This window comes from Nomascus leucogenys, chromosome 15, assembly GCF_006542625.1.
Source record: "Nomascus leucogenys isolate Asia chromosome 15, Asia_NLE_v1, whole genome shotgun sequence".
In the NCBI taxonomy this organism is placed as follows: Eukaryota; Metazoa; Chordata; class Mammalia; order Primates; family Hylobatidae; genus Nomascus; species Nomascus leucogenys.
In genome coordinates this window covers 95,467,615-95,485,927 of record NC_044395.1, presented here as the reverse complement: position 1 = coordinate 95,485,927, position 18,313 = coordinate 95,467,615, and the positions used below count along the sequence as shown (strand labels likewise).

The 18,313-nt window shown below is 40.3% G+C and overlaps 1 protein-coding gene across 5 annotated transcripts in view; it reads right to left on the bottom strand.

Moving 5' to 3' along the window:
• CD44 (CD44 molecule (Indian blood group)) overlaps positions 1-18,313 on the bottom strand; it is a 92,741-nt gene that overhangs the window by 9,182 nt on the left and 65,246 nt on the right. For 2 of the 5 annotated variants that reach the window (XM_003254413.4, XM_003254412.4), the window contains 7 exons: positions 16,854-16,985; positions 14,893-14,994; positions 13,041-13,130; positions 11,651-11,854; positions 8,193-8,255; positions 3,736-3,807; positions 1,399-1,477 (listed from right to left, as the gene is read on the bottom strand). In XM_003254413.4, coding sequence (XP_003254461.2) covers positions 1,399-1,477; positions 3,736-3,807; positions 8,193-8,255; positions 11,651-11,854; positions 13,041-13,130; positions 14,893-14,994; positions 16,854-16,985 — 742 coding nt within the window. The remainder of the gene's footprint in view (positions 1-1,398; positions 1,478-3,735; positions 3,808-8,192; positions 8,256-11,650; positions 11,855-13,040; positions 13,131-14,892; positions 14,995-16,853; positions 16,986-18,313) is intronic. The other 3 variants (XM_003254410.4, XM_003254411.4, XM_003254417.4) reach the window with 3 other exon arrangements.

The window sequence follows — 18,313 nt, the reverse complement described above, 5'->3', positions numbered from 1 at the left end:
TACACAATCAGCTAGCATAACTGCTTTTTAAAACTATGCCCTCAATGGTATAGATAGCAACATAGCTATTTGACTGTAATATGGCACTTTTATTAACTCGTACCAGCGTAATTATTGTAACGCATCATTTGATTTTCTCAGATAATTAGAGACTGTATGGGCTGCCCATGGTGTTGGAATTAGCTGTTGGTTGCTTTCCAAAAACCAGTAAGGAGTCCATAATTCTCTCTAGGTCTTCTCCCAGACTGAGGGGCATTTTTCTGCCCTGTGAGGTGATCTGGGGACACAATAAAGGTGGCCCTGCTTGGAAATAAGTTTCTTTTACCTTATGAGAAACCATCTAAAGGGACATTTACAAAAGGTTTAATGTTCCTATGAATTACATCCTAGAGAAAAATAATGTATCTTTAAAGTGTCTTGGGTAAGAAATTTAGATTTATACTTTAAAAAATTTAGATTTATACCCCTGTTAAAGTTCATTTCCTCTGTTGCTAGAATTACTATTGTGTATATATAATGTGTGTGTGTATATATATATATATATATATATATATATATATATATATATAGTATATATAAAATGTAAATAACATCTAAGCCTATAGGACTTGGTTCAGGTAGGGAGAGAGTGGCCTTCAAGAACATAAAAACAGCCCATGTGTCAGTTCTAGGGAGGTGACTCTCTTCATTTAGTTGTTTTCCTAAGGAAAGTTCTCTGCTTCATAGACCTCTTAACAGCAAGAAGACCTATGAAACAGTGCTCTTGTTGTACTATAACCTAAATCTCTTCAATTACAGTTCCCAGAAAATAGAAAATGATATCATTACAAAAAACAAACAACAAACAAAAGCACAAGGCCAATAGTTCCTTCTAGTTAAAGTTCTGAAAGGTTCCCTGGGCCTCAGAGAAGCTACAGGGGATGATGAATCACTGAATCTTTATACAATATTTGTGCATTGTGAATGTATTTAATAAATATTTAACAAATCAATGAATGAGTATATACTTTTGTGTGCCTTCCTGGTGAGATACTTCATAATTTTCATCAGATAGAGTCTGCATGAGGTTTAACCCTAAAAAACATGTAAAATCACAAAGGATTCAACCACTACTTAAAAGTGATGAGCCAAACAATCACAGGTGTCTGCTGTCTCTAAAAACCGGGGCAGAGAAAGATGTCTTAAGCTGCACCATGCACGTGAATCCCTGGAATCTTGTTAGGATGCAGACTATACAATAGGAGGTCTGGGGTTGGGTCTGAGATTGTGCATTTCCAACAAACTCCCATGGTGCCCAGGCTGCTGGTTCCAGGGACTACGCTCTGAGCAGCAAGGATATAAAGCCTGAGTTTAAATGATGCCCTTTCCAAGTTGAAAGCCCCCAGGACAGCCCCTTACCTTCTTCGACTGTTGACTGCAATGCAAACTGCAAGAATCAAAGCCAAGGCCAAGAGGGATGCCAAGATGATCAGCCATTCTGGTGTGAGTAAATTAAATGACATGCATGAGCTTCAGAGACACACTTTGTAAAACCAAAAATGCACTTTATAATTGACCTAGTTCAAACAAGCACCACAGTCAGCACTGCAGTGGGGTCTGGCCAATAGGTCCAGCCAATAGGCAGGTAATTCTGGAAGAGCAATTTGCTGTAAGTATTTGTCCAACAGCCTTCTTGCTTTTATCTTTTATCATCAGTCAGGATTTTCAAGTCCCTTCAGGAGAACTATGTTTCTAAAAAAGGACAGGATGACTTGTTGAATCTTGTAGATGCCTTTGGTATAATATTATTAAACACATAAAAGGAAATGTAGGCTTCTTTTGAAAGGAACATTTTTTCCTGTATAAGAGCATCCACCTATCCACCTTACATTGTATTAAAAAACAAAAATGGAGGCAATAAAGGATTGGTTAAATAAATTAGGGTACATCTATTGCATTACGCACTACAATATAAGGAGGAAATATTCAATGACATGGAAGCCATGGTTAACCAGTAGGCAATGTTTGCTAAACACCATGTAAGGTGTAATCACATTTTGGTATATATTTTACATTTTAAAATAACAGGAAAGGCCGGGCGCAGTGGCTCACGCCTGTAATCCCAGCACTTTGGGAGGCTGAGGTGGGCGAATCATGAGGTCAGGAGTTTGAGACCAGCCTGACCAACATGGTGAAACCCCATCTCTAAAACTACAAAAATTAGCTGGGTGTGGTGGCATGCTGTAAACTCAGCTACTGAGGAGGCTGAGGCAGGAGAATTGCTTGAACTCAGGAAGCGGAGGTTGCAGTGAGCCGAGGTCGCGCCACTGCACTCCAGCCTGGGCGACAAAGCGAAACTCCATCTCAAAAAAAAAAAAAGATGTATATTAAAATGGTAACCATGGTATTTCTGGATGGTGAGATTGATAATAATTGATTTATATTTCCATTATTTTCTTTAGTTGTATTTTTTCAAATGTCTTCAATAATTACATATCACTTGTGGATTAATATTCTACACATTTTGAAATCAGGCTCTTGTAGGACTAAAATATGACTTGACAACTCTACAAAATTCAGTTGCAAAGTGGGTTGTGTATGTATGCAATGAACCAGGGCTTGAGAAAGAAGAGACATGGAAAGTCTCATTATCTGTTTTCTTCTTGGAAATTTTGGTTTATCTCTGATTTCCTGCTCAGCACTACATTTGCCTCACGTTTTCCTGGTTTAGATGAGTTTGGAGAGGTAGGTACAGTCAGAAGTGGGGGGAGACTGACAGGAGGGCCCCATTTCTGTTCTTCCTCTCTATTCCTGCCCACCGTGGCCCTGGTTTCCAGCCCTGAGATGTCCCACCTGCACTGTCACTGGAGCTGGGAAGAATCTTGCTGCCTGATGACAGCTAAGGCTTCCCCCATGCTCTCCCTTGGGACAGCCCACCCCTCTCTCTGTCTGGTCTGTCTTCAGGTGTGCTTAGGCAAGCTGGGGCAAAGGAGAACGGTGCATGCCACGTTCTTCTCTTTCCCCAAGGGAGGCTCAGTTTGGAGACCTCTGAAGAGGAGAGAATTAAAAGGGTAATTTACAACCTTAGGAGAACCCTTCCCTTTAGTAATTCTCTAGGACAAAACAATTTTGATTCCAAGTCAAATAAAGAATTTGCAACAAATGCCTTGTCTTGATGCTCAGGAGAACCAAGTGTCCCAGCCTTCTCACTGCACATGTCGTACTTTCTGAAAAGTTTATTCCGTCCACATCAGCAGGCGGTCCCTCAACCAAAAAAAATCAGTTGGGGAACCAAAAGAAAATTTTCACTCCATCTAACATAAATGCCTCTTTTAACTCCTTCCTGTCTGTAATTGTAAGAGGAAAATTACATGCTTCACCTTGGACCCCAGAAATAAGTGGAAATTGGATTGGGATAGAAAGGACCTAGGTATGACATGGGGTCCTCTTGGTGATCATTCATTTAGGAAGGAAGCTTTAGTAACTAACATGGCACTTCTCTGGGACAGGCCAGGGATAGATCTGAGTATGAGCTCAGCTAGTTTGTAGAACCCAGGAAGAAAAGACTATTCCATCTTTTCCTACCAAGAGGCTGTAGTACTCTCATTCATCCTTTAACTTGTAAAGAGGAGCAATTGGATTCATATGTTGGGCATTGCAGAGAATGTGCTTTCAAACGGGTCTCCTCTTCCTTGCTGGGACATTCTGAGAAAGCTGCTTTCAGCGTGTTTTTCTGCCTCAAAGTTTGAAACTCACCTGGAATTTGGGGTGTCCTTATAGGACCAGAGGTTGTGTTTGCTCCACCTTCTTGACTCCCACGTGAGTGTCCTAAGGGGAAAAACAATATCTCTCAACCAAAGTTTGAAATGTATAACCATGAGTTCCTTGTGGAGCTGCATAAAGGGCAGCTCTCCACATTCTGAATCACTGAGAAGCCATTTATGGATTCAAGCTGCAGATGTTTATAAAGCATTACACAAAAGATATTCCCCCCCACCTCGTTTGATTAAGGCTAAGGCTTAGTAATGTTATTTTGTATCAAGGAACATGAGAATTCTCAGCAGCAGTGTTGCACAGTGTTCAGGACTTTGGGGTCTAGAGCTGGACAATCCTGGATTCGAGTCTCACCGCTGTCCCTTGCTAACCAGCCATGTGTGCTGGGTCAATCTACCTTCTCCAAGTCTTCCTTTTCACACTCGTAAGGTGGGGATAATAGAATGCTGTTCATCATAATTTTGCAGAGATTTAAAGAAGTACACGGTATTGGTAGTTGTGTGTGGTTGTTATTTTCTATTTTTAATTTAGGACCTTGCTACTCAAAGTGCGGCTCTCGGACCATCAGGACAGGCATACCTGTGGAGATCGCTAGACATGCAGAATCTTACGCCTCATCTCAAAGCTACCACATCAGAATCTTCATTTTAACAAGACCCCCAGGGGACTCACATGCTCCAGAAAGCCCAAAGGGAACCTGAAAATCTCATCCAGTAGCATCATAGAAGCCAACATAAACACTATAAAACAAGGAGTTTGCTCACGCCTGTAATCCCAGTACTTTGGGAGGCCGAAGCGGGCGGATCACGAGGTCAAGAGATTGAGATCAACCTGGCCAACATGGTGAAACCCCGTCTCTACTAAAAACACAAAAATTAGCCAGGCATGGTGGCATGTGCCTGTAGTCCCAACTACTCGGGAGGCTGAGGCAGGAGAACTGCTTGAACCCGGGAAGCAGAGGTTGCAGTGAGCTGAGATTGTGCCACTGCATTCCAGCTTGGTGACAGAGCAAGACTCCATCTCTAAATAAATAAATAAATAAATAAATAAATAAATAAATAAATAAGGAGTTTGGCGGCAGTGGCCCTTTCTGACAATGAAAAATCATCCTATTAGATTCCCTGCTAATATATTACTGAAACACACCTTGTTAGAAGAATCAACATTTTCTACTGCTAAAAAGCAAAATAAGGAAATAAACAAAATGCGTTAAACTGGGAGGAAGTATCACAAGACAGACAATCCTCAAGTTAGAACTGGAGGCCTATCGAAATGAGGGAGACACAATGGTTCTAAAAGAAACTTCTAAGAAGCCAGGAACGGTGGCTCACACCTGTAATCCCAGCACTTTGGAAGGCTGAGACAGGAGGATCTCTTGAGCCCAGGAGTTTGAGACCAGCCTGGGAAACATAGGGAGATCCTGTCCCTATTAAAAATATAAATAATAAATAAATAAACAATTTTTTTTAAAAAAGAAACTTCTAAGACATCTTGTGAAGAGACTCATCAAATGAAAGCTTCATGGATTTTTAAAAATTCTTCCTCCATTGCTTCAAAACAAAATTTGAAAGTGTTCCACCAAAATGAACTTCTTTTTTTTCCTACCAAATGGAAGCCCACTGTAGAATCCTGAAGGCTGATCAATGGATGAAAACGGTGGGGTCTTAAATGAGAGCTTTCCTCATGGAGCCAAACTTTAGGCTGTGCACACTGAAATCTTGATTACAATGGTTATATGAGGACAGGATGTCTCTTGTTTATGCAATTTGATGGTTTTGTTAAAACTTAAAAGGGAGCAAAACAAGTTCCTACCAGACATCTAGGTGTTTCAACATCCCCCATCCTATGTTGACAGTGGCCTTTGACTTTACAAACCTCCAAAACAGTCCAAGGCCCTTTCCCTACATGCCTTCCAGTGTCCTTGGTGGTTGGCAGGTTTTCACCTGCCCAAGTCATGGGACACTGGCCACCTAAACCGAAGATCTTTGGCAGTGAAAACTCCCCAGGAGGTATAGTCGCTCTCACTGTTTTTTTTTTTTTTTTTCTGACTCACAGAAGCCTTTGATATTTAAAAAAGAGGCCATTAATGGATCATAATCTCTTTATTTTGATTTTCAAAAAAAAAAAAAAGAAGTGCTCCCAGCAAGAAAAGATCTGGGTGTGCGCGCAACAAGATGAAACCTCCTGTTTGAACAATAGACACCTGCTCAGAAGCCAAACAAAAGAGACTGGCTCCTGTCCACCTGATTCTCACTTCAAGCAAAAGCCACAGAGGATGGATGTGAGACAGCAGGTCTTGCCTTGTGCCCTAGATGTCTACAAATCCAGCCAGGGTAGGACTGGCCACAATAGCAAGTTCCACAAAGAGGAGCACTTGATATTCCTGTTGGGAGATGACATGTAATCTGAGACATGTGCACAGAGATCGTTCGATTGGCTTCAATGGTGAGAAAAGCAGTCTAGCACAGTCTAAGCTTCCAAACTTTAATGTGCATGTAAACCACCTGGGTGGGAGAGTATAGTTAAAATGCAGATCCTGATTCAGTAGGTCTGGGTTGGCCAGGGATTCTGCATTTCCAACAAGTTCCTAGGTGATGTCCACACTGATGGTTAAAGAATCACACTTAGAGAGTGGCTGGGGTCTCTTGGTTTTAGAGATCATGCCCCTTAATAACTCCCTACTTTTTCAGAGTACTTTCACACTTCTGGTACCCTGTCTTCCTCACAAGAACTCTAGGAAGCAACTGAGGCAGATGATTTGATCTCCTTTTTACTAACAAGGAAATTGAGTCTGGGAAAGGTTAAGTGCCCTGCCTAAGGTCCCCAGTGAACCTGTGACTTCTGTCTCTATTTCAGAAGCATTTCTAATGAATCCCTACCTCCTAGTGCTCCTCCATAGAGAGTTACTGTGGAAGCCACCATGTAAATATCCATCTTCATATTTGTTTTCAGTGTATAAACATTTAAACCTGATGGTGAGCCTCACTCAAACTTGGGCATAAAAAGGGAAGACAATAATTGATATGGCTTAAATCATTTACATGGGGTCACCTGGATTTATGATGTTCAGGGAGACCACGGTAAGGCAGCACTGGCAGAACCTCCCAGTAGCCCAGCAGTAGAAGTAGTTAGTAAACCTACCTCATGTCAGACTTCTGCAATCTGGGGTAAGGTTTGTAGGGCTGTGATCTGAATCACAACAAACAGGAGTCTATTTAAGAATTCATGCCTGGCAGTAATTATGGTCATTATGGAATGCCTTCTCCAGACTGTGCTATGAGAAGTAATATAAGACCCTCCAAGCTTGAAAGGTGGCTCCATCACTCCTTGGTCCTGTCAACTCTGCCAAGTTACTTACCTTATCTGAGCCTTAGTTTCCTCATCTGTAACATGGGGATAATAATAGTACTTACCTATGTCACAGAGTTAATACTAGATAAACTCCATGAATTTGCTGATATCAACCTGTTCTTTTTTTTTTTTTTTGAGACAGAGTCTTGCTCTGTCGCCCAGGCTGGAGTGCAGTGGCGCAATCTTGGCTCACTGCAACCTCTGCCTGCCAGGTCCAAGCAATTCTCCTGCCTCAGCCTCCTGAGTAGTTGGGATTACAGGTGCACACGACCACGCCCGGCTAATTTTTGTATTTTTAGTAGAGACAGGGTTTCACCATGTCGGTCAGGCTGGTCTCGAACTCCTGACCTCGTGATCCGCCTGCCTCGGCCTCCCAAAGTGCTGGGATTACAGGAGCCACCGCGACTGGCCGATATGGACCTGCTCGTGACCTATAATAATGGCAGTTCCATTTGGCCCAACCTAACACATGTAAAGTGTTCAGAAAGATGCTGCTGGCACACAGTAAATTCCCAACAAATACCAGTGATGATATCATGTGCCAGGATTATGTTAAATGCTTTACATGTATTCTATCATTTAGTCTTTGAAACAATGTCCTGTGACAATTGTCATTATTCCAAGTTTATTAGTTGAGAAATTTTGTCTCAGACCCTTTAAAGCATCTTGCTCAGTTAATATGCGGGGGCCTGGAATTGAACTCAGGCCATTTTTGCTGCAAAGCTCATGCTCTTAATCACTCTGGTGTAGTGCAATGTTAAATTGGGACACTGCCTGAATTCTTCCTGAGGGTTTCAGATGCAAGGCTTTCCTCCAGAGCAGTAGTTCTCAAGTGCAATCCCTGTCCCAGCAGTGTCAGCATTACCAGGGACTGATTAGAAATGCAAATGCTTGGGCTCCACCCGGACCTACTGAACCTTAAGGGTGGGGTCCAGCGTTGTGATTTAATAAGCCCTCCCTGCAATTGTGATGTATGCTAAGAAGGTTTGAGAACCACTTCTCTGGAGACACTGACTCATACTTCGTTGGTAGTCGTCATCAGGCTCAACGATTATAACAGTAAATGACTAAAGCAGTTTTGAACTCACCAGCTGATTCAGATCCATGAGTGGTATGGGACCCGCCACTGGGGTGGAATGCGTCTTGGTCTCCTGTAGTGAGCAATCAGGAAGGTCAGTACTGCATGTTTTCACTTACACTCCCATCTGCATTTCCTTACATTTGCATTCTTATACAGCCTATCACAAAGTTTAGTCTTTTTAAGGTATTCCAAAAAGTGATGGCAAAACAGCTTTGAATGGGTCCACAATATTAATTACTGTTCATTGCTTAATCCACTGATAAATGAGCTAGAGCTTTAATCAGAATTAAGGAAACTGGGGCAGCAAAGGCTAAGAAGGATGACCACAGGAAGTTTTGTAGAAACTTTGTTTTGGTAGAAATCCAAGAACTGTGGTAAGGAACACGCTAACAAAAATACTGTGATATCTTTGCAGGTATGAGGTTGAGACTAGACATTGTACATTTTAAATAAGGACAATATGAATTGGGTCATGAGAAACGTAATCACTGCAAATGGGCGTACTCTGGCTTAGGGCATGAAACAGAGATTTCTTGGCAGCAGGAAATTAGTATGCAATAAGGAATCTTGGGATTGAATGATGTAAAGATTCAAAGAGAAAGGTCAACTGCTTATTTTCAAAAAAAATTGAAAATAAGTAAAAAAGGAAATGGTGAGATGATAGCTAACATGAATAATGTGTATTGGAATATGGGTATTATAGTAAGTTTAAAATAATTTTTTTAAAGTTAAATCTGTAGTTTCAACATGACTAGTTAATATAATCCTAACTTCTCAAACATCCATCACCAGAAAGCTTTAGATTAAGACAACCTCATGAATTGCTAAAATCTAAATCCATAGGTCAAATCTTGAATGCAGCATATTAAAACTCCCTCCCCCACCCCCATTTTTCAAAAGTATACTGGAATCTTTTTTTTTTAAATCACAGGACAATGCTTACATAAAATGGCTACAGTTATCCATTATGAAGGCACCTCATAAGGAATCTATAGTAACCTGATCATCACCATTTCCTTCATTAGAGAAGGTAGAAGCGGGTGACACTTAGTCACCTGTGTAAGTATATTGAAGAGACAGAATGCTTTGTTCCTTGGCTGATGGTTAAAACAAATGAAAACAACATTTGCTGAAATGCCACACCAATACTCCCACTACCAAAATCACCATCACCATCACCAAACCATCACCATCATTATCACCATCACCATCACCATCACCACCACCACCACTGCCACCATGATTCTAAATGCTTTAGTTCTTTTTTGGGGGATGGAGCCTCATTATGTCGCCCAGGCTGGAGTGCAGCGGCACGATCTCGGCTCACTGCAACCTCCAATTCCTGGGTTCAAGTGATTCTCATGCCTTAGTCTCCTGAGTAGGTGAGACTACAGGCACCTGCCACCATGCCTGGCTAATTTTTTGTATTTTTAGTAGAGACGGGGTTTCACCATGTTGGCCAGGCTGGTCTCAGACTCCTGACCTCAAGTGATCCGCTCACTTCAACAAATGCTTTAGTTCTTAATATTAAGCGTAAAGACTGAGAAAAATGCATAGACATAAATGAGATTTATGTGGGTGAGTGTTTTTGAAGAAAACCAAGGATGAGAATTGGGTGACTTAATTGTCTAATCCATGGAGAATTATGGAAAATCTGTCCGTACCACTGTGGAAATCAGAAGGAATCAGTGTCTGTGAATATCAGTTTTGTAAACAGCATTTGATTTACTAACATTAGGCTATAAGCATTCTAGGGTACTGTGACTATTAAAATTGCCATTTAAAATTTAAATTCATGGCTGGGCATGGTGGCTCACGTCTGTAATCCCAGCACTTTGGGAGGCTGAGGCTGGTGGATCACTTGAGGTCAGGAGTTCGAGACCAGCCTGGCCATCATGGTGAAACCCCATTTCTACTAAAAATAAAAAAATTAGCCGGGCTTGGTGGCACACATCTGTAATCCCAGCTACTCAGGAGGCTGAGGAAAGAGAATCACTTGAACCCGGGAGGCAGAGGTTGCAGTGAGCCGAGATGGCGCCACTGTACTACAGCATGGGTGACAGTGCAAGACTCTTAAAAAAAAAAAAAAAAAAATTAAATTCACGGGTTGCACAACAGGCTTTCTTTTGCCAAGAGAAATGAGACAGCACTATAAGATTTTCTGAAGAATACTGACAATGGTACTTGGAATTTTTAATAAATGAGAGAAGAACAATGCTGAATAAAGAACTAAGGAGTATAAGGGGCTTTGTCTTGCCAATATTGCTGAAGTTAGCATTTTCTTAAACTGTTTTTCTTGAAGCTCTGGGGTAGGCCACCCAGAGAAATGAGGCCAAGCATGTGGCATTCTGAATTTTCTGTCCCTGCATCACAACCGTCATCTGTTTTACATATTGGATTCTCATGGAGGCTGAGGCAGGAGAATTGCTTGAACTCAGAAGGCGGAGGTGGAGGTGAACCAAGATCGCACCATTGGACTCCAGCCTGGGCAACAAGAGTGAAACTCCGTCTCAAAAAAAAAGATTATATATATATATGCATACATATAAATTCTTCTTTTTCTTTTTTGGGGGGAGGAGAGAAGAACTCCACTCCAAAATTACGTATCTAAAGTCTCTAATCTTGAATATGCCTTAGTGATTGTGTTACAAAGCAATTGAAAAACTAGTACTAGGAAGACAGAATCTGTTTTTTATTTCTTCACTACAGTGGGCGTTTTCCAGTTCCCCTTTCTTCACTGTTAATTTCTTAATACAAATGGAGAAGCAAAGAAAAGCAGAAGCAGAGATGACTACTTATTTGAGAAAGAAAAAGACTTATTCTAGGTCCGTGTCAAACTTCATTGAATAAATTATCTTCAGTCCTCTCTTCACTATTACAATAAGAGAAGTGGTCCCTATTCATTAATACTAGATTAAATCATGAACATTTTAAGTGTGCATCAGAACTAGAAGAGGTTTATCCATCACCAAAAGTAAAACTGATCAATCTATCACCAAAACAAGATAATAATTTCAGAGCAAAGATACTAGTATATAGAAATTATTCACCTGTAGGATAAAACCTTACAAAATAAGTAGCGTATATTAGTCGAATTAAATGGGATTGCTAAAATTCGACTATTTTGACCTGCAAAAATATCAGTTTCATGTGGTTCAACTTCAAATATCACAAGATAAGACAAAGAAAGCAATTCCATCATAACAGCCAAGTTGTACACACAACACACACACACATACATACAAACACAGACAAATGGAAAAAACACTGGCAAAAGGAAGCATTCTTTTATCTAAAATATGCCCAAGTTTATTTGCACTAGAATTGATAACCGATAATGAAAGACATTTCCATATCACAAACTAGTCCAATCCCAGACTACACAGAAAATGTCCTCTGTAATATGAAACGATATATTGTTTCTCTACATAGAGGAAGCAAACTAGATAATAAATGCCAAATTACCTGATAAGGAATGATTGACATTAGAGTTGGAATCTCCAACAGTAACTTCAGTAACTCCAAAGGACCCAGTCTTAGCTGAGGTCACTGGGATGAAGGTCCTGCTTTCCTTCGTGTGTGGGTAATGAGAGGTATAACCTTCCAGTAAAGTAGTTGAGCCTTCAAAATGATTTGGGTCTCTTCTTCCACCTGTGACATCATTCCTATCTGTGTGGAGGTGGAATCAGTGATGAACCCGTATTTGTAAGATCACCACCCACCATGTGCTCGTCTCCAGAACACACAATTGCTGCAAAAGCTTTCCACTTGTTATCCATAAATAGGGAGCAATAGAGTGAAGTTTGTCATACTATTGAACAGAATAAATATTTTGCAATAGACACCACTTGGACATCACTCAACAGAAGAGATTTTGGTGATCTTAATACCCAGAATTGGCATTTGTTGCAACATCTGCTTGGGTTATTAGGTAAGGCTATGTCACTACAACTGTGATCTTGAAGTCAGCTGAGGTACTAGATAATCTTGAGTTCTTTCTCAATTGGATTCATCTTTGATGTAGTGGAGGAAACATACCATTGGATTGAAAGATAAAATTTTGCTGCCTGCAATTAGAATAGGAAATGCATGGTTTCAAAGGCCGGAGGCTACTATTTAATTATTCTTTTCTTTTCCAGAAGGGACTGCTTTTTAGTCATCAGCACCATGGAGGTCCAGAGGACAAAAGACAAAACAATATTATTGTGAGGAATATAAAGTGATATAATCAGACATTTATGCCAATTATAAATCATACTGCAAAAGTACCAAAATCATAGCAAACAGTCTATTGGACCACAGCGCAATCAAATTTGAAATCAAGACTAAGAAACTCACTCGAAACCATACAATTACATGGAAATTGAATAACCTGCTCCTGAATGACTTTTTGGTAAATAATGAAATTAATGCAGAAATCAAGAAGTTCTTTGAAACTAGTAAGAACAAAGATACAACGTATCAGAATCTCTGGGACACAGCTAAGGCAGTAGTAAGAGGGAAATTTATAGCACTAAATTTAAATGCCCACATAAAAAAGTTAGAAAGATCTCAAGTTAACAAAAATAAATAAAATAAATCATATATAAGCAATCCATTATTGTTAAAACAAATCACTAACTCTAGAATGAAAGAAACCCAACTTTTAAGATTAAGAAATGTAGTTTGCACTTAATGTACAAAGAGGTATATAAAACAGGAAAATCAGAGAACCACCACCAGACGCACCTTTTGATTAAAAGTAACAGTGTAACAGCAGCTAATGGATGCACCTCCACCAAAGACACTGCAAAAGTACCCATAATTGATTGATTCTTATCAACAGCTGAAGCCAACTAGGTTTTATAATCCTTACTGCTTGATGTCAGAGTAGAAGTTGTTGGATGGTCTTTATCTTCTTCCAAGCCTTCATGTGATGTAGAGAAGCTCTGAGAATTACTCTGCTCTGTTTCAATGAGGAATGAATCCAGTGTTAATTTGAAGCTACGGTACAAATCCTGTATCTGCTAGCAGGGAAGATCTAGCTAGAGTAGAGTCAGATGGATAGGTGCATAGGAAGACCAAGGTTTGTGCACACCATTCTCCTCTGATTGATAGAAATATACAGAAGAATTCTATTTTGCCCCTAGTTGGTTCTGAAGACCCTTTATTTCTCAGTATAATCATCAAAGGTAAAGTGGCAAACACAAGACACAAGAGCCAAAACTTTGCCTATCCTGGATTGTCCAGGCGCAATTGTAGCATTGCTCCCTGTCACTCCAGAAAATCAGAGAATACAGAGACATGGAAAAAAGAATATTTGAATCCCAATGCTCCTATCAGTAATCAAAAGCACCTAACTCTGTGTCAAGAAATGTGACTGTAGGGAAAATGAACACTATGATAGCCTGTAGTCTACCTGTAACCACAAAAGAAAAAGAAGCCTATCTAGAATAGCCTACTCAAGTAACACAGATCAAATTTATACAAGGAAATACTTAGCTACCTTGTAAAGGTCATTAAATTAAAGTTACCATTTTACTCTATTATTAAGTTTTTTTTTAATTTCACCTGTGTATGGGGATTCTCATCACTGCACCAAGGAAACGCTTGCCTGGGCAAACACAGGGCCCTCAGTGACATATATCAATCTGAGGTTGACCCATTGCCCATATCTAAAATCACCTGGACTGTTTCAAGTTTATTTCTTTTGTGTTCTTTTAAGAAAGGTACTGACCTCTGAGTTGCAGGTGCAAAAACTTCATAAAGCACACCCATAAGCCATGCCCACCACCAAATAAATATTACAACCAGGAGAAAGACAGTCACCAAATCCCAAACCCAGTGTCAGAACAAAAGCCAACAGTGACATAAAATGGCAATATAAGTCCTTCTTTGGCAAGCGCCATTCATAGGCTTATTTGCATCTCCTTTGATGCTTAACGCTGTGCTATTTACATTGCTGACAATCAATACATGCTTGCTGATTTTTTTCCTTTGCCTAAAGGGCTCATGTGAAGGACTCTGCCCATTATGTGTGGCAAGCAGTAAAATAGGACCTTCTTAATTCTAGATTTCTTTTGTATTCTTCAAAGAAATTATGAATGACTTTAGGCTGATCTCTAGGACATCCCTGCACATATAGTAGAAATTAAGGCTAGTAGAAGTTGAACATTTCTTAGTGATAGAAAGAGATACTAGCAATTTGTTGTTGTTGTTGTTGTTCCAGGGATCCTGCCACCTTTGTTGATTGTCAATAACATGCCTTGCCTCTCCTCTGAGAACTGATGTGATCTCTAGGATTATCTGGCCCCAAAAATGTCTTTTTACAACCATGCAAGCAATCCTACCCCTCTTCTGCACTGGCTGGAGGAAAAATGGACATTGAAAGGAAATGGTCAGTTAAAACATAGAGAAATCACTATCCTGGAAGTGGGCTTGTGTTTCACTGACATAACTACTTAGAGAATGAAAATGGAGTTGAATAGAATCCTACTTTTTCTTAAAACACAAAGTCATTGAATCTGGAAGGCACAAAGAAATGAAGGGAAAATCAGGTTGAGAGACCTCCACAAGAAATACAGACAATGAAGACAGTTTCACGCTCTGGGCTGAGGTAAGCCACATAGCACCATTCCACCACCAAAGCTCTGCACCTTGGCCAATAGGGAGTAAGAGATGAAGCAGGAATACAAGTCAATAAAGCGGCTGAGCATTGTTATTCTTACGCGTGGTCATTGAAAGAGGTCCTGTCCTGTCCAAGTCTTCCACCAAACCTGTGTTTGGATTTGCAGTAGGCTGAAGCGTTGTACTATGACTGGAATCCATATCTGAAGGAATCAATATTAGTGTTATTGCTTGATTTCCCAAACCACTACCTGAAGGTGGCTTATGGTCTACAACTGATTTTTTTAAATATTCACATCTGGCCAGGAGGAAAGAAAGCACATACTGACAATAACTCCCGAACTGAGATAGATTATTGTTTCATCAAAGAGCACCACAACAAGTAACTGGCTTTCCTTGAAGGGCCGAGTTATATGAAAGCTATGATGCGTGTTTTTGCTGAGTCTGGAAGGACTCTACATGAGTGCACGATGGAACACCCAAATCTTGCAGAGAGACAGAAATATTGCCTTTTTTATAGAAACATGCAATCTGACACATGGAGAAAAGACAAAGTGTGCTGGCTCAGGCACCATTTTATCCCCTCCCCCTTACCAACCAAAGGGGCTTTTAAAAATAGCCCTCTTCCCCCCTTTAGTCTTTTTTTCTTCACAAAGTGAATATGCAAATAAACACAAAATCGTCATCCAATACCACCTAGGTGGAGTTACAGAAAGTGTACAGGGGCAAGAAATAAGAAGCAGTGGATGTCATTGAATTATTCTTCCCAAAAACCCAAGTATAAGCGGTCTTTAAAATTTAATGTGTACAATGTTGAGTAGTGCAGAAATTTCACTGAAATACTTGTAAATGTTGTTTTTAATAGTTATCACAGATCTACTCTGCTGAAATAAGAAGTCTTGAGTGAAACAGAGGCCAAACAATTAGTAAACCGCATCGATATTTCTGGCTGTCAATTCAGTCAAAGTCTATCCACATCACTGCCTCTGGGGGAGATTTAATCAGTTCCAGAGAAGCACCAGAATACTGGGTACCCAGGTCTGCACTGCAGCCTTTCAACACTAAATATTCAAGATTCAACACTAAATATTTAACACTAAAATATTCAAGATCTTTGTAGGACAAAAATGTGGTGACTCTATTATACCAGATTTCAAACAAGAGCAAGTGCTAACCTGAATCAAAACCACAAATGGACATTCTCCCAGAAAAAGTCCCACTTGATGACGGGCTCTAGACTCTTGTTCATCTTCCCTCTTATAAGTAGAGTCCTTCAAGAGTCATCATACCATTGTGTAGTTGAAGCCAATTGTATTGTCCTTGACATGTTCATTAATTTAATGGAATCTCTTTCTCTTCATCAGTACATAGAATTAACATTGATTTTGAAGATCTTTGCCTGGCTTGGTTTTCCCCCATGGGTGTCCTCAGAGCTCCAGCTGCCATGTGCAAACCCATGTGTGCTGGGTCTGCCTGTGGTACTAAAGTCACTCAACATAATGGCCCCTGCCTAGCCATTCAAACACATCTACCCTTGTGAAAAATGGATCCAATCACTTGATGTATTCATTCCTTGGCTTTTCTTCCTTCACGTTTCTCCTTACAGAAGTCTCCTTCTTAGGAAAACTGCCCCCCCGCAACCCCCACCACCCACTTCCTTTCTCTGACTATCCAGGGTTTTTTTTATTTTTCATAAACCAAGGCCAATTCACCTTTCTGTGACGCTGTGGTGGGCGGGGAGGGGTTCTCAGAATTTCTTTAGCGTTTATTGTTGGCAACATTCATTTCACATCTATTATTTACTGCCTCACACAGATATATTTTGACAATAAATGTTTTCTTTTGCCAACTCTCGTGCTAAATTCTTTACTTTCAGCTCGGAACTTCATATTCAGGTGAATACGCATATCACTCCTACCAAGAAAACTAATTTTTGAAAAACCTCAAGTCCTTCAGGAAAGTAGTTTGGTCTAAAACCAAGGGCATATTTCTAGAAAAATAGTCAGCAGTCACTCAGTGGATTTCAAAAAACATAATATATAAAAATCTCAGAGGCTATTACCCATCCTTCTTCCCGCTTGATGACCTCGTCCCATGGGGTGTGAGATTGGGTCGAAGAAATCAGTCCAGGAACTGTCCTCTGGGCTTGGCGTTGTCCTTCCTTGCATTGGATGGCTGGTATGAGCTGAGGCTGCTGTGACCGTGCAGTTCGAGCAATTGTCAAAGTGTTAATGGACGCTTGGTCAGGGATACACTGATTTTATTTTTAAAAAAGACTTTATTCTCTAGACAAGACAATGAAACCATCTTCCTTGTATAGAGGGCAAGGAAGTTGCATAAATGCAGAATGTTTCAGCAGCTTTGGGTTCACTCATGCTCATTTTCTTCTTAGCAATCAGCATGTGAACTGGAGGACACAAAAGCATTAACAACTCCTGCAGTGCAGAGAGGATGAGTTACAGGCATCAAAGGAAGATGAAGGAGAAGTACTTCTTGACCCATGCCATGCTGCTACAGTCCCCTAAAGGCAGAAGTATAAAAGCCCGAGTGCATTATGTTATTCTGAGACAACCATATTCCAGCCGAATGCACATTAGGCTGGAAGTGATCTCAGGAAAGGAATCAGGTAACAGCTTTCCATGTGATCAATATGAAAGTCAATGCCATTTATCTCAAAAGCATGAATGGAATCCGTTAGAAGCATTACCTTCTAACAATGGGATTTATGGCATAAATGACATATAAGAAAACAGCACATGCTTTGCTTCATTCTGAGCCAATGAAGAAGTATAGGTAGAAAAGATTACAATAGCATCCTCTTAGCAACAACCACACCACATAGACAATCACAGAATCCATTGCTCTGCCAGGAATTCATTTAGAACTTGCCATGCCCCAGAAGGACATGATGCATTATCTTCTATATTGCAAATGGAAATGTGGGAATATTTCTCACTGATACCAAGTGAGAATATGGAATTCACATTCTTTATAAGGCAGGACATATTTTAATACTTATGTCACACAGACAAAAGAATCCTGCATGGGAGCCTGCAGAGCCAAGTTATCTCGTATCACTTAGAGATGATGATAAGACTTGATTCCAATTTCCACAATCTCACAATTCAAGAATAGAGAAGATGACTTTTTTACACTCAAAAACAAATTACTGAACAGGCATGGCCAAAAGGCCAGATGACATCAGACAGGTGTCACTTTTCACATAATGTCTGGCTCTATTTCTTCAAACACTGGAGTTCTGACTAAATGCTTTCTCACAGCCAGACTTTGCAGAATCATATTGTAAAGTCTGGACCCACATTATAGAGTAGATTCCTTTATACAACAGACGGGGATATTTTTTCAGGGCCTCCGCTACAATCTCACTAGATGATGCCCAAAACTCGATGGGAAAGAGACATGTTCAAGGGCATGTTCCCCGTGTTTCCTGTTCTTATTCCTAACTGGCTTGTATCCATTCCTGTTCAGGTGACTTGTTATGAACCTTTAAGGTTTGGCTCT